Source organism: Belonocnema kinseyi, chromosome 2, assembly GCF_010883055.1.
Source record: "Belonocnema kinseyi isolate 2016_QV_RU_SX_M_011 chromosome 2, B_treatae_v1, whole genome shotgun sequence".
NCBI lineage: Eukaryota > Metazoa > Arthropoda > Insecta > Hymenoptera > Cynipidae > Belonocnema > Belonocnema kinseyi.
Genome location: NC_046658.1, coordinates 81,594,495 through 81,609,203, shown reverse-complemented (window position 1 = coordinate 81,609,203; position 14,709 = coordinate 81,594,495). Strand labels below are relative to the sequence as shown.

At 27.3% G+C, this 14,709-nt stretch overlaps 1 protein-coding gene across 1 annotated transcript in view; it reads left to right on the top strand.

Moving 5' to 3' along the window:
• The first annotated feature begins 2,913 nt into the window (after positions 1 to 2,913).
• The window catches only part of LOC117167615 (tyrosine-protein phosphatase non-receptor type 9), a 102,455-nt gene continuing 90,659 nt past the window's right edge, over positions 2,914 to 14,709 (top strand). The window contains exon 1 of the mRNA XM_033352677.1: positions 2,914 to 2,950. Coding sequence (XP_033208568.1) covers positions 2,918 to 2,950 — 33 coding nt within the window. The 5' untranslated portion in view covers positions 2,914 to 2,917. The remainder of the gene's footprint in view (positions 2,951 to 14,709) is intronic.

Below are 14,709 nucleotides of genomic sequence, written 5' to 3'. Positions count from 1 at the left end.
GGGGGTCTAAACATCACGTGAAAAATGATTAAATCGAATGAAATTACTTAATGGTTTTATTTTTTGTCAGTTTATTATATCGAGTACGAAAAAAATTTTTAATTTTTGTTTCCTAAACAAAATTTTTAATTTCAATATTATTGATAATAATATTAGACAAGTGTTCGTAACATGAAGTTGGTTCGCAGATGCTTTTGTTGCTTACGCTAGTTCGTTTTGTTACTTAAAATTTAAAAACACTTTGGGATCAGTTTTAAATTTTCGAAATTGTACAACAAAATGAAATTAATAATTGGTAACTAACATATTTTTGAAATTAAAAAGAAGCTTTTAACCTTTTTGACTACTGATGTTACTTTCAGTGGTTTTTGTAAAAATAATAAAATTTCTTAAATCTGTTACAATCACAATTGTTCAATTTCCAACATGTAGAGTCATTAACCTTTTAAGTTTATTATATTATACGAAAATCAAAATTGTTTTAATTATTATATATATTTCAAATGTGTAAATTAAACAATGCTATATCTTAATTAATAAGCTTTCAGATTCAAACTTTAAAAATTTTGAAAACAAAACAATTTTATATCGAAATATAAAAAATGGTTCAATTCATTTTCAAATCTTTAAAAACTGTATCGTTTAATAATTATTTTATTTTATAGTATAAAAAATCATTAAAATCAGTGCTTAGTTAAATAATTGATTTTAACATGTAATGTCGACAATTTTATAGTTTTAAATTTACATTAACACAATATTATAAGCTTTCAATATTTTACACTAAAAGCCTGAATAAATAAGTTTTCTTACTTTATTTTTTTAATACAAAATTAACCTCGAAAACACGAAAATCTTGGCAATAACTTTCAAATTTAATTCGTTAAAAATTGTATAATACAAAATTGAAAGTGCGCTTTTGTTCTTGAATAAGAATTTGAAATTAAACAATTTTAAGATTAATGGTGGATAATTTTCAAATTTAAACTATTGGAACATGGTCCAGTTCTTCAAAAATTTTAATTTAAATTTGGAATCCAAAATTCCAAGGCGCTTTCTAATACTTATTTGAAAGTTGAACTGTCTTAGTGGAAAACTGATTTTTTTCATTGAAGGTTCATCATTTTGGTGGAATATTGATCTCTTTAGTTAAAAATTTAACTATTTTGTTGAAAATTAATTTTTAAACTGAAAATTTAACTTTTTCATTTTTTGTTAAAAATTCATCTTTTAAAGTATAACATTTTATTATTTATTTGGTTTAAAATGTATACATTCTGTTTGAAAATTCATTTTTTTTCTAGTTGAAACTTAATTTTTTTAAACTGAAAATTGAAATTTCATCTTTTTATTGAAAATTAATTCTTTTTTAATTATCCGCGGACAAATTTTCTACAAAATTCAACTATTGAAAATGCAACAGTAGAATTAAAGAAAAATTTCTATAGCATTTTTCAGTGGAATTTTTAACAAACAAATTTTCTACAAAATTCAACTGTGTATTTTTAAACTATACTACCGTATTTAAAATAAAAAATGTCCAATTTTAAAAATAAAGTCAACCATTTCTAAATTCTGAAGGCTTAGAATTGAACTTTTTTTATTTGAATTACTGAAAAATGATACAATGTCACCTGCATAGCGTTTAAAATTAAAAATTTACATCCTTCATATCTGAAACATTCAGAATGAAAAAAAACTGAAAAAATTGGAAAAAGCGTTGATAAATGAATGTTTTAAAATTAGCTTTTTAGTTTACCAAGCCCCTTTTCAAATTAATCAGGCAAAAAAATTGTTGTGAAAATAAACCTATCCAAGAACTAAGGTTGAAAATTCCTCTTTTTAATTGGTTGGAAATTTATCTTTTTCAGTTCAAAATCTGTTTTTTGTTGTTTTTTTTTTCATTTTTGTACAAATTAAATTTCCAAGAAAAAATATGACTTTTTCATTTGTTGTCCAAAATCATTCTTTTTTAGTTTAAAATGTCTACAATTCAACTGTTTAGTAGAAAATTAATATTTTATCGAAGATTCGTCATTATAGTACAAAATTCATTTTATATGGTTGAAAATTTACCTATTTTGTTGAAGAATAATTTTTAACTGTAAATATAATTATTCCATATTGGGTTTTAAATTGATCTTTTTTAGTCAAAAATTCATGTATTTTGTTGAAAGTTCAACTGGCTTCTAAAAACATAAATTGATTTATTGGAAAGGCAATTATTTTTGGTTGAAATTGAATCATTTTTGTATGAAATTTCACCATTTAGTGAAAAATGTATGTTTTTGTAGGTTGAAAATTCGATTATTTTAGTTAAAAATGCAAACTATTTTCTTTGGAAGTGAATTTCATTATTTCGCTGATTGTAAATTCATCTTTTAGATGGTAGAAAAGTCGTCTTTTTTGTTAGAAAACAAATTTTTAATTAAAAAAAAATGTAATCTGAAATTTCATTGTTTTATTCCATTCACAAAAAATCCTGATATAAAAATGCTGCAAATTAAAATGCTTGTCTTTCAATATAATTGGTTAGGGAACGTGAAAATTAGAAAAAATCAGGGAATTTTGAAATTGAAGTTTCTTGGCCACCCTGATATATATATAGTATTTACAAAGAATTAAATATACCCAAAATTACTGTATTTTAAATAAATTAAATAAATTAGAGTAATGAATAAATAAGAAATGTAGAATAAATAATAATATAATGAATAAACGAATATAGATGTCTTAATTGTGTATGCTTATTGTTTATATAAAAAATGCTGTGCAATCTGTACACATAATACTTGCAAATAAAAAAATTATCTGTAAATGAAGCATTACTGAAAACAAACCTGAACGTGACAATTAGTTTCATGTCTGAGATACAGGGGGCGTAAGTTCTAACCAGTTTGTTCGTCGTCGAGCCAAAATGGCGGCCGCGTTAACTGTCGAACAAGAACAAGTAAGTAATAATTATTAATTTTTCATTGTCTGTTTTTCACAACAATACACGACCACCATAACATTCAGCAGTATCTTATTTTTCAAAAAACTTTTTCTGAGCTCTTTACACGCCCTCCGCACAATCTCTACCTTCTATAAAAACATACGTCTCATTTTTCCGCTTTTCCATCAAAACTTTTCGGCTCTATAATTGACAATTAATTTATGGTCCAGCGAAGAATATATTCCCTGTCAGAGATGTAGAAATCTTTCGGGATTATTTTAATGAATTTTTTACAATTATGCAATGCTGGACAAACTCAAAAAATAAATTGTAAACTATTACTAATCGATGTCATCCGGTCGCGTCTGCACTTTTCATAAAAATACAATAATTTTCATATAAAAGCCACAAACTTGAAAGACAGGCAATTGTTTATGTATAAGAGTAATTTACTGTATAGTTTTATCTATCAGAAATTGTTATTTAACAATATTATTTTAGTAAAATTAAATACATGCAGATCATTATCTGTCTCCTTATCGTAATGTTGTATTTTTTTTTAATACGTCAAGTGTCATATATTTGTAAAGTGTTGTGATGATTAAAAAAAATATATATATAAATATATATATCTGACATCTGAAGAGATTTTTTTGTCATGTGGGACGCTGTAGAGTATAGAGTAAAAGTATAATACCGGTTCACGATAAAGATTTTTGCGAGCAGTTTGTTTTTTGTTGCACGGCGGTCCTCGAATAATGCACCTGCGACATGCGTTAGAAAAAAAACGTGGCATTCTCTTTTAAATTTCGGAGGATGATTGATTAACATCTACATTTTTGTGGCGTAAATGTCTTCTTGACTTCGTCCCTGACAGCATCCTAGAGTAGACCGCACACTCTCGCTTCAAAGTACCAAGGGTGGGGTACCGGAAGCAAAGCCGACTCAAGCACTTTGGAACCCCGTGTCAGCAAAAAATTGAAACTATTGTTCTTTTGAGATCGAAATGACATCTACTTTCATATGAACCATTTCATCAACTAAAAAGATTTTTCAGTCAATGGGAAAACAAAGTTATAAAAAATGCTCAAATTTCAAACCAAAAAGACGAAAATTTCCAGTTAAAATATTTATTAAAAAAAAAACTAGTATTAAATAAATTAGTTCAATTTGCACGTCAAGAGATCAATTAAAAAAAAAAGTATAAATATTTATCCAAGAAAATTAAGTTGAAAAAAAGGAAAAATTCTCAACAAGATATATAAATGTTTACGAAATGTCTCATCGTACCGAAATTCGGGATGACTAGTCAAATATTTTCGATAAGCTCGCCTAGTCATCCCGAATTCTCAGGACGACTAGTTCATCTCATTTTCCACTCCACCCCCCCCCCCCTCCCATTTTTCGGGACAACTAGATACGACCTAAACATTTATAATTTTGTTTGTAAATTTATCCTTCTGGTTGCAAATGAAAGTACCTTGTTGAAAATTAGTTTTTTTCGGGCTTACAATTTAACTGTTTCATAACAAATTCGTCTTTACATCTTGAAAATATTTAAATTTTGCTTAAAAATTAATCTCTTTGGTTGCACATTTAACTATTTTGTTGTAAATTAATTTTTTTTGATAAAAAAATTATTTTTTGACTAGAAATTTTTCTATTTGATTGAAAATTAAAGTGTTTGGTTAAAAATTAATTTTTTTAAATATTTTTTAGTTAAATAATTTAATCGTTTGGTTAAAAATATGTTATCATCTTTTTCATTGAAAATTAAACTATTTGGTTAAAAATGTAAATATGTTTTTCGGTCAAAATTGATTTTTTGGTAGAAAATTTACCTGCGTGATTAAAAATTCAACTATTTGGTGATCTGATTGCAAATTAAACTACTTTATTGGAAAATCCTTTTTTTGTTGTAAATTCAATTGTTTGATTTAAAATAAATTTTTTCGTTAAAAATGTATATTTTGAGGTGTAAAATATTTGGCTGAAAATTCCACTTGTTTGTAGAAATTTTTTTTTTTAATTGAAAATTTTTTAATTCATTTGAAAATGTATATAATTTTTCAAAAAATTCGTATTTTATTGATAGAAAATGAATATTTTTAGTTGAAAATACAACTATTTGTTTAAAAATGCACATATGTTTGTTGTTGTTAAGCAGTTGTTTTTTTTCAGTTATTTGGTTAAAAATGTATGTCTTGTTGAAATTTTTTTTATTAAATTTTCTTGGTTTCAGGACGATGAGACACTTCGAAATATTTAACCAAGAAAATTAAGTTTTTTTTACAGAAAAATTCTCAACAAAGTACATATGTACATTCTTAACCAAATAATGAAATTTTCAAACAATAGGATTAATTTTCTACAAAAAAAAAGAATTTTCATCGAAGTACATAAATTTTCTACCAAATACTTGAATTATTTAACTAACAAACATCAATTTTTATCATAAAATTTAACAGTTAAATTTGCATTTAAAAAAATTATTCTTCAATAAAAAAAATTGCTACAATAAATTGAAATGTTCTACCAACTACATATTTGAATTTTGTATCAAGAAGATTAAATTTCTACAAAACTTTTATATTTTAAATTACAAAATATGAATTTTTTAACGGAAAATTTCATTGTTAACCGAAACGTTGAATTTTCAAACAAACAGTTAATTTTTTAGTTAAAACAATAATTTTGAACATAATAATTTTTATACATATTTAACGATGAAAATGAAGTTTTTTATAACCAAACAATTCAATTTTCAACCAAGAAGATTTATTTCTTGCAAAAAAAAACAACGAATTTTTACTAAATTGCATCAATTGTTTACCAAGCGGTTGAATTATTTAACTTCAATTGATCAATTTTCAACCTGAATTGAAATAGTTAGATTTTCATTTAAAAAAATATTTCAATAAAAAAAAGAAATTGTCTATAAAACATTTTTCAATCAAATAGTTAAATTTCCAGTTAGAGAGTTCATTTTTAACCCAAAAAGAAAATTAATTTTCCACAAAGTAATTTTATATTCATTATGCAGCCAAAGAGATACAATTTTAAACAAAATGATAAATATTCAACGAAAAAATTAATTTAATTTATTTTCTACCTAAAAAATACAAATTCTCAACAAATTACATCAATTTTTAACCAAGTGGTTTAATTATTTAACTGATGAAGTTCAATTTTTAATCCTAAATAGATTAGTTAAATTGCCATTTTAAATTGTTTAATAAATTATATTTACCTAATGAAGATATATTTTTAACCAAACAAAAAATTAATTTTTTATAAAGTATTTAGATTTGCAACCAAAGAGATTAATTTTTAATTAAAATTATAAATATTTATCCAAGCAATTTAAAAAAAGGATTTTTATGACAAATTCTGAACAAAATATATAAATTTGTGGATGTAGTTCCGAATAGTCCTTACCTTACCTCCGATTTTTTGAAACTCCGTATATTTATGTATTTTAACGCGCTGGTTACAAAAATCATAGTAAGAATTGGCGGAAAGTTGATTTTCTGGGTGGAAATGAAAGGGCCCCCATAAAACTCATGGTTTTTCACGTTATCTCAAGAATGATCGAATATTAATTATTCGAAAGATTATCGAAAGATCATCGAATTTCATTCGACATGTGTCATGGCTTTTTTTTAAGTGGAACCCGGTTTTCTAGAACGTATTCATTTTTGGAAATTGCGGCTACCATCACTGATTCACTAGTATCAGTCAAACAGCACGTCTCTTACTCAGAGGCGCTGCCCTGGTGGTAGCATGTGTGCTTGCGACTCCGCTGCTGTGGGATTTGAATCTTTCGGCTAGAAATTGTACATAATAATTTTACATAATAAACAAATTCAAATTATTAGTATTATCCATTTTAATTAATTATTAATAAATTAATAATTAATCATTACTAATAATTATTCATTTATTTTTTATTATAAAAATATATTATAAATTGTTAATATACAAATATATATATTTAAATTGGAAACGAGTCAAGCGGCCCTCACTGTTTACCTTTCTGTCCTCCCGAAATCAGTCCAAGGCCAGTTGAAGGCAACCCCCGACACTTGACTGAAAGTTAGAGTCTTGTGTAATTATTAAAAAAAGTATCAATTAATAATTATTAATGAATCCATTTTTTCTTTCTTTTTTCAAATTCTTACCGTTGTTGCTCTTGGTAACACGTGGGCGTTTTTAAAGCGACAAAATCAATTAAAGTGACGCAAATTCTGCTATCTAATGGACAAACATAAAAAAAAATTCTAGCTAAAAGATTCGAACGCCACAGATGTGGAGTTGCAACACCATATGCTAGCACCAGGCCAGCGCCGCTGGGTGAGGAGCATGCCGTGTGACTGATACTAGTTAATCAGTGAAGATAGCAGAAATTTTCAAAAATTAATATTTCAAAACTGGACTCCACTCACAAAAAAGCCGCCACAAGTGTCAAATGAAATTCGATAATCTTTCGAATGATGCTTAAGCGACTTCAATTTGAATTTCGAACCTTAGGCCTTCCCCTTGATAGTCAAACTGCGTATTTTATGTTTGATCCATTTTTTTGTACGAGTACAAGTTTTCGAGATATTTGATGATAAGGATGAAAATGTAATACCTAGCCCCTGCCAAAAACGGATGTATTTTTCTGACCTCAAAAATAATGTTGGACGAACCCCTTCCCCTTTCCAGCTTCTGGGGGAGGTGGGCGGAAAGGCGGCCCTTTCTCGGAACACAGAAATACTGTTGGTCAACTCCCTTTCGCTTTTCGACTTTATGGGATTTTTATGGTTTTTATCAGAAAACTCAAATTTGCGCCAATTTTCGCTGCTATTTTCGTAATCAGCGCGTTAAAATACATGAGTATACGGAGTTTAAAAAAATCGGAGGGAAGGGCTAGACGAAACTTTATCTAATTTTGTAATCAAACACAATGAAACCCTTTAATAGCCCTTCCGTGAATCGACACCGCGTCGCAGGTTGGTGTAACAGAAGCTGCGCGGGGTCTGCGGTTGTCACTCAGGCGAGCACTCGGGTGTGAACAAACAGAAGCGGAGCGGGCTATAATGAGTTAGTTCCCACTCACCGCTAGCCTCAAAATCGGCGGTACAGAAGAGTTTCACTGTAGTTGAATTTCCAATCAAGTAAATGTTAATTTGAAAAAAATAATTTACAGTAAATAAAACGTATTTTCGACAAAAAGTTTAACTTACTACCACAAAGAAACTTTTCAGTGCTATTGGCATTGCCGCCCTGATATGCCTTCAAAGGTTCTTCCTGCCATCCGAAAAATCCGGGGATTTGACAGCGAAATTTTGCTGAACACTCTGTCACTGTGAACCGTAAAATAGTTATTATTTTCATTTTCGTTGAGTTATACATTTTGTCACATGGCGATAGTATGTCAATATGCATACATAAAAGTCCTTTGTAAAATATATTTATGTCAATATGTTCAAGGGTATGAGCGAAAATCTCGAACAAATTGGATATACAGCGTTCCTCGTAAAGATAGTAAATGGGCATGGGGAGGCTTTGTCGATTCCAAACACGAAAATCACTTTACGACTATGACGTCATAAATTTAATTGATTCATTTCGGAAGTATGCCTCAAAGTTGTCTCTTTATTCTCGCCGGATTTGGTTCGGGATTCAAACGAACGAACTAGTTTGATATAAAATCGAACAATTTACGACAATGAAATCCAGTTTTTCATAGTGCGTTCTTTCAACCAAAAAAATAAAAGAAAAAACATTCTAATTCACGTTTCTGCATCGTGAATCTGAATTCTTTAAAATATGAAATAATTGATACCATTTAATTTATTTTAAGGCTATAGGATGTTCTTTATTTAGAAAAATGAAAAGGTTGTGAAGACATTTTGGAATATGATTCAAAATATAAGAGCACGTCTGGCTTATTAGTTTTTAATTTGGAATGTGACTGAGAACAGGAATGTGGTGTCGTGGCTAAAATCAGATTATTAGAATTGCATTATTTAAACTATTTAGAAACTCAAGTAAATCAGACAGACGTATCCTTATATATTTTAAACAAATTTTCAAAATTCCAGCATAAAACATTAATTTTTCAAATTATAAACCCTTCGAATGTATGTAAGGGCATATTATATGTGACAGACTTTCGAATATTTTGAAACGTGAATATTTTAAATTGAGGTTGGCCGCAGGTCAGGAAAAATCTGGAAAAAGTCGGGGGATTTTTTTGGCTAGGAAAATTTGTAAATTTTGAATATAAAATTAGCAAAAGTTATGGAATTTCTCTAAGAAGCATTTTAAGTAATTGTCAAGAATAATCAGGGCTGCCTCACAATCACTTTTAGTCACGTGTTTTTCAAATACATTTTTAGACATTTTTAAAGATAAAGTCAGATCTATGGGTATTTCTGAATTCCATTGAATTCTTTTGGCATCTTTTAGGATATTTTGAAAGATTCTAAGAAATTTTTAATAGATTTTAGGGTATTTAACAAATTTCAAGGAATTTTCAAGAGCCATAAAAAGTTTTAAAAGATTTCAAAGGATTTGAAATATTTCAGATTATTTTAGGCGATTACAAACCATTTATAATAGAATTAAATGCATTGGAAATCCCATTTAAGTCGTTACTAGAATTTAAGCCTCGGTGATTTAATGATGTAAATAGCCGTGGGGTTAAAAGAGAAGCGGTCTCAGTCAAGCGTAACAAACAGCACAAGGGTTCGCGCTCAGCGCATTAGTTTCATCAGATTGCGTCATGCGTCCAAGTAAAAAACAGAAATTATTCATGTGACCCTGCCTGTTTACGTCCGGAACGAGCTATTATAGCTCTAATTTGTTTTTATTTTGCCGTAACCGTAAGACAGAAGGAATCATTTTTCTACCATTTATTATTTGAATGTTTTTTAAAATATTTAAAAGAATTTGAAAGATCTTGGGGGAGAATTTTTTTTATTCCAATGAATTTTCAGGAACCTTTAAAAGTTGCAAGGGATTTTAAAATGTTTCAAAGGATTTGAAATATTTTAAAGAAATTACAAAAATTTTTCAGGAATTTTCAAGGATTTAAAACCATTTTTATGGTGTTTTTAATAATTTAATGGAATTGCGGAACATACAGATCGATTTTAGGATATTTTAAAAGATTTCACGGGATTTTATAATATTTTCAAGGATTTTAATAATTTTAAGAGATTTTAAAAGCTCTCAAGGTATCTTAATAAATTTTCCAGGACTTTAGGAAAACATATTCGATGATTTTAAAAAAATTTTAAAGATTTTAGGATATTTTAAGAATCCAATGAATTTTCGACTGATTTTAATCATTTGGATTCTGAAGGATTTATACAATTTTAGGGTATTTTTAAAATTTCCAAAAAAAATGTAAGGGCTTCAAAAAGTTTCAAGGCATTTAAAAGGATTTCAAAGGATTTGACATATTTTGAGAATAATTCGAGGTTCCAAGGAGTTTTTAATTGAATTTTCAATGGATTTGAAAATATATGAAAAAATTTTAACCTTCTACCGCCCACAGTGACATATATGTAACGTTTGGAAGACTTGAGTTTTTTTTAAATATGACTTTGAGACGAGCAGAATTTTTTAACGCAAGGATTTACATGAAAGTCAGGACGGTAATGAGCTAGAATTTTAGTTTTATATACACTCCGCCATTGGAATAATATGCCTAAATATCTCAAAATTCAGAAAAAAAAGAAAGTTTTAAGGGCGGTAGGGGGTTAAATAGCAGATCATTCTTTAATAGATTTAATTAATTTGAAGGAATTCCGAAGGATTTGAACAATTTTAGGGTATTTTTTAAAATTCTGACAAACTTTCAAAAGTTTTCAAATATTTCAAGGAATTTCAAAAGATTTTAAATATATTAGGTTATTTCAAAAGATTCCAAGACATTTGTAAGAGCTTTAAAAAGTTACAAATGATTTTAAAAGTTTTCAACAGGATTTAAATATAATAATTTATTAATTAATTAATATTAATAATATAATAATTTAAAAATAATCCAAGGAGTTTTTCACTGATTTCAATAATTTAAAGGAATTCTGAAGGATTTATAAGAGTTTATGGTATTTTTTTCAATTCCACAAAAATTATACGAGATTTAAAAAATTTCAAGGGATTTCAAAATATTTTTAAGGATTTGAAATATATTGGTTACTTTTAATAGATTTTATTAATTTGAAGTTATTCCGAAGAATTTGAAAAATTTTAGGGTATTGTCAAATATTGTAACGAAATTTCAAGAGTTTTAAACAGTGTCAAGGGCTTTTAAAAGATTTGAAAGGATTTTACATATATTTTAGCGAATTCTAAAATATTCCATGGATATAAGATTTGAGATCATTTCAATGTTTTTTTTTTTTTAGGAAATATATTTCAAAGAATTTCAGGGGATTTTATAATATCTTCATGTATATCAAGCAATTTATTCACAAGAAGTTTTAGATATTGTAAGCACAAAAATATTACATACTTCGAAGGTAGGGTTTCAAAGACTTTAAAAGATTTTCAACCAATTTTAGCAATTAATTTGAATGTCTTTAGAATCCCCACTGAGTTCTTATAAATTCAATTCAATGGATTTGTTTTAGTGTTTTTTTAATTCAGCTTCTACTTTTTTTAACATACCCTGAATTCTCAGAAATTTTATCAAATTCTTTTGAATTCATTAAAATTAACTCCAATTTGGCCGAAAGGACTGGAGTTTTTTTGGATTAAATATTGTTTCTATTTCATTCCAATTCTGTAGAATTTAAGTAGAATTGTTTTTAAGTCTACACTTTTTTAATTTCTTCAAGTAATTTAGGCTGGAGCTCTGAGAATAATAAATTAAAGAATGTCTAATTTTTAATTTTTGATTGTTTTATTTCAGATATAAAATAGTCGGTATTAAAAATGTTACGAGATTAAAATTTTGGTGTTCAAATGTAAATGGTCAGGGAAAATGAAAAATTAGAAAGAGAAAAATGAGCTCAAAGTCAGGGAATTTTGCAAATTAATTTTTGCTTTCACTCTGAAAATAGAATTCATTATCCGAAAAAGTTCCCGAATAAATTATCTTCATTGCAAGTTGTTATAATAGTATTTTGTTTAAATTGGATTTATACTTTTTTTCTAACATAAATATGGCCGGATTGGTTGATAGCTGAATTGGCTCAATGTAGAATTTTCACAGCTCCATAAAGCTGATAAAAAATTCAAACCACGTGAGAATACCTGGTTTTATTCAAGAGGGAAATTGTCATCTGCATGAGTTCTATTGTTCTCTAAAATTGTGCAGATGATATGACGACAATATATGTGTCCTGTGTCCCATATCCTATTTTCGGTCTCAGAAAATTCATCCTGTATGCACAACGGGTGCACAAAGATTGACCCATGTTGACCGCGTAATAGTCTTTTCCGTCCTCGAGCTCCAACTCTTTCATAGTTCAATTGAATACAGGGGAATGACAACTGGATAAGGACCAATTTTTCGAAATTCCTTTTTTAACGATTTTAAGTAATATAGTACACTATCTATCGATACATACTAGGAATATGTCAAATAAGGAACATTTGGGGTTTCCGCCCTGGAACAAAGAGGATTGAAATATATATATATATATATTCACCTTCCATTTTGAGTACATTTTCCATCATGTAGTATAGAAATAATCTTTTTCTCGTTATTCAGTTGTCATACTTATACTTTCACAAATTCTTAAATTCAAGTATACGAACATTTTTTTGAACAATTTTTTCATATCTCCACACGAAGAAAACGATATCGCAAGAATAGCATTATATACCGTAATTCCTGCGCTATATATAGTAATTATCACATTATAATAGCGTAAAATCGTGATATCGTACATTGCAAGATTTTACATTATATTATTATTTTATTATATTATATATACGTAGGCTCTAGTAGTGGCCAATCGACATTAGTGCATTATAATATCCTAAAAAGCTCCGGAACCTGCTTGTACGTTATCATATTGCGCTTTATTTCCATACAGAGGTTTTGCGATATCATTGTGCGATATCTTTTTCTCCGTGCAAGGTAGAGTTCTTAGAAACAGGGGGTTTAATCATCGATTTAATGCTTTCACGATGATTCATTTTGATAAAAAAGATATTTCGGGTTCCAAGCATAATTGGAACCCGAAATATCAGGGTGTTTAATCACCTGGAAAACCTTGAATTGTCAGGGAATTCATGTATACCTGGAAAAAGTCTGAAAATTTTTGTTTTTTCAGGTTGGAAATTCATCAATTGAATACAAAATTTATGTATGTGGTAGACAATTGAATTAATTTGTTGAAAATTCTTTTTTTTATCAACTTTTTAAACTGAAAATTGAACTAATCCAGCAGAATATCCCTTCATTTTAGTTGAAAATTCATCTCTTTGGTTAAAAATTAATTTTTATTACTAAAAATTTAACTAATCATTTTTTCGTTGAAAACTTATCTTGTTTAGTTCAAAATTCGATTTTTTTTGTAAAAAATTAATCTTTGTGATTCAAAATTGATCATTCTGTATGAGAATTCAATTATTCCACTTAAAGATTAATTATTTTAGTTTAAATTAGTTTTTTTCCAATTTCCACTATTCCATTTGAAGATTCATAATTTTAGTTTAAAATGCATCACATTGTTCGAAAAATGTACTATCATGTTGAAAAATCTTGTTCTTTAAAACTGAAAATTTAACAATTCCATTTTTGGTGGAAAATTTATCTTTTCTATTTGAAAATTCACTGCTTGATAAGTCATATATACCATTTAAAGATTCATAATTTGAGTTGAAATTCATCTTTTTTGTATTAAATTCATCTATTCCAGTTGAAGTTTAATCATTTCAGTTGTAGAATTTATCGATTTGATTGAAAAATCATGTATTTTTTAGAAATTGCAACTTTTTTGGTACAAAATTAATCTTTCTTATTAAAAATTCATTTTTTTTTTGGTTGAAAAGTCAACTATTCCAATTAAGTACTCGTAATTTTAGTTGGAATTCATCTTCTTTGTTTCGTTGGAAATTAATTTTTACTTTCATTTGAAAAATAATTTGTCCAGTAGAAAATTTAAGTATTTATTTGAAAAATCATTTATTTTGTTGAAAATTCTGATTTAGTGAAAAGTGAATTTTCTTGTTTAATAATTGATCCTCTTGGTTGTCAAGTAAACTATTCCAGTTAAAGATTCATAATTTTAGTTGAAATTCATCTTTTTGGTCCAATATTCAACTATTCCAATTGCAGATTCATTATTTCAGTTGAAAATTCATCATTCTGTTTGAAACTTTAGATATATTGTTAAAAACCAGTTTTTATTTTTAGTTGAAAATGAATTTTTTGAACAGAAAATTCAACTATTTTATTTTTGGTAAAAAATGTTTCATTTTTAGTTTAAATTTCATGTATTTTGTTAAAAAATACAACTGTTTGATCAAAAATTCATTAAAGTTTTAAATTGAATTTAATATAGTATCTACATTAATTTTACTTAAAAGATTATATTTCTATATTTTGTTGAAAAATCGACCAATTTTTTCATGTATTGAATAGACGCCCTAAGGCAACACGCACTTCTATAATTTTATTAATATTTTATATTTGAAAACCTATAAAAGTAAACTTTTTTTCATCCTGTCATATTTTATTTTTGGCCCTTAGCCATTTGTCATTCTCATGTCTTCAATTCCTGTATTTGTTTAGTACCGTTGTATATTTTGAAATAGACATCTGA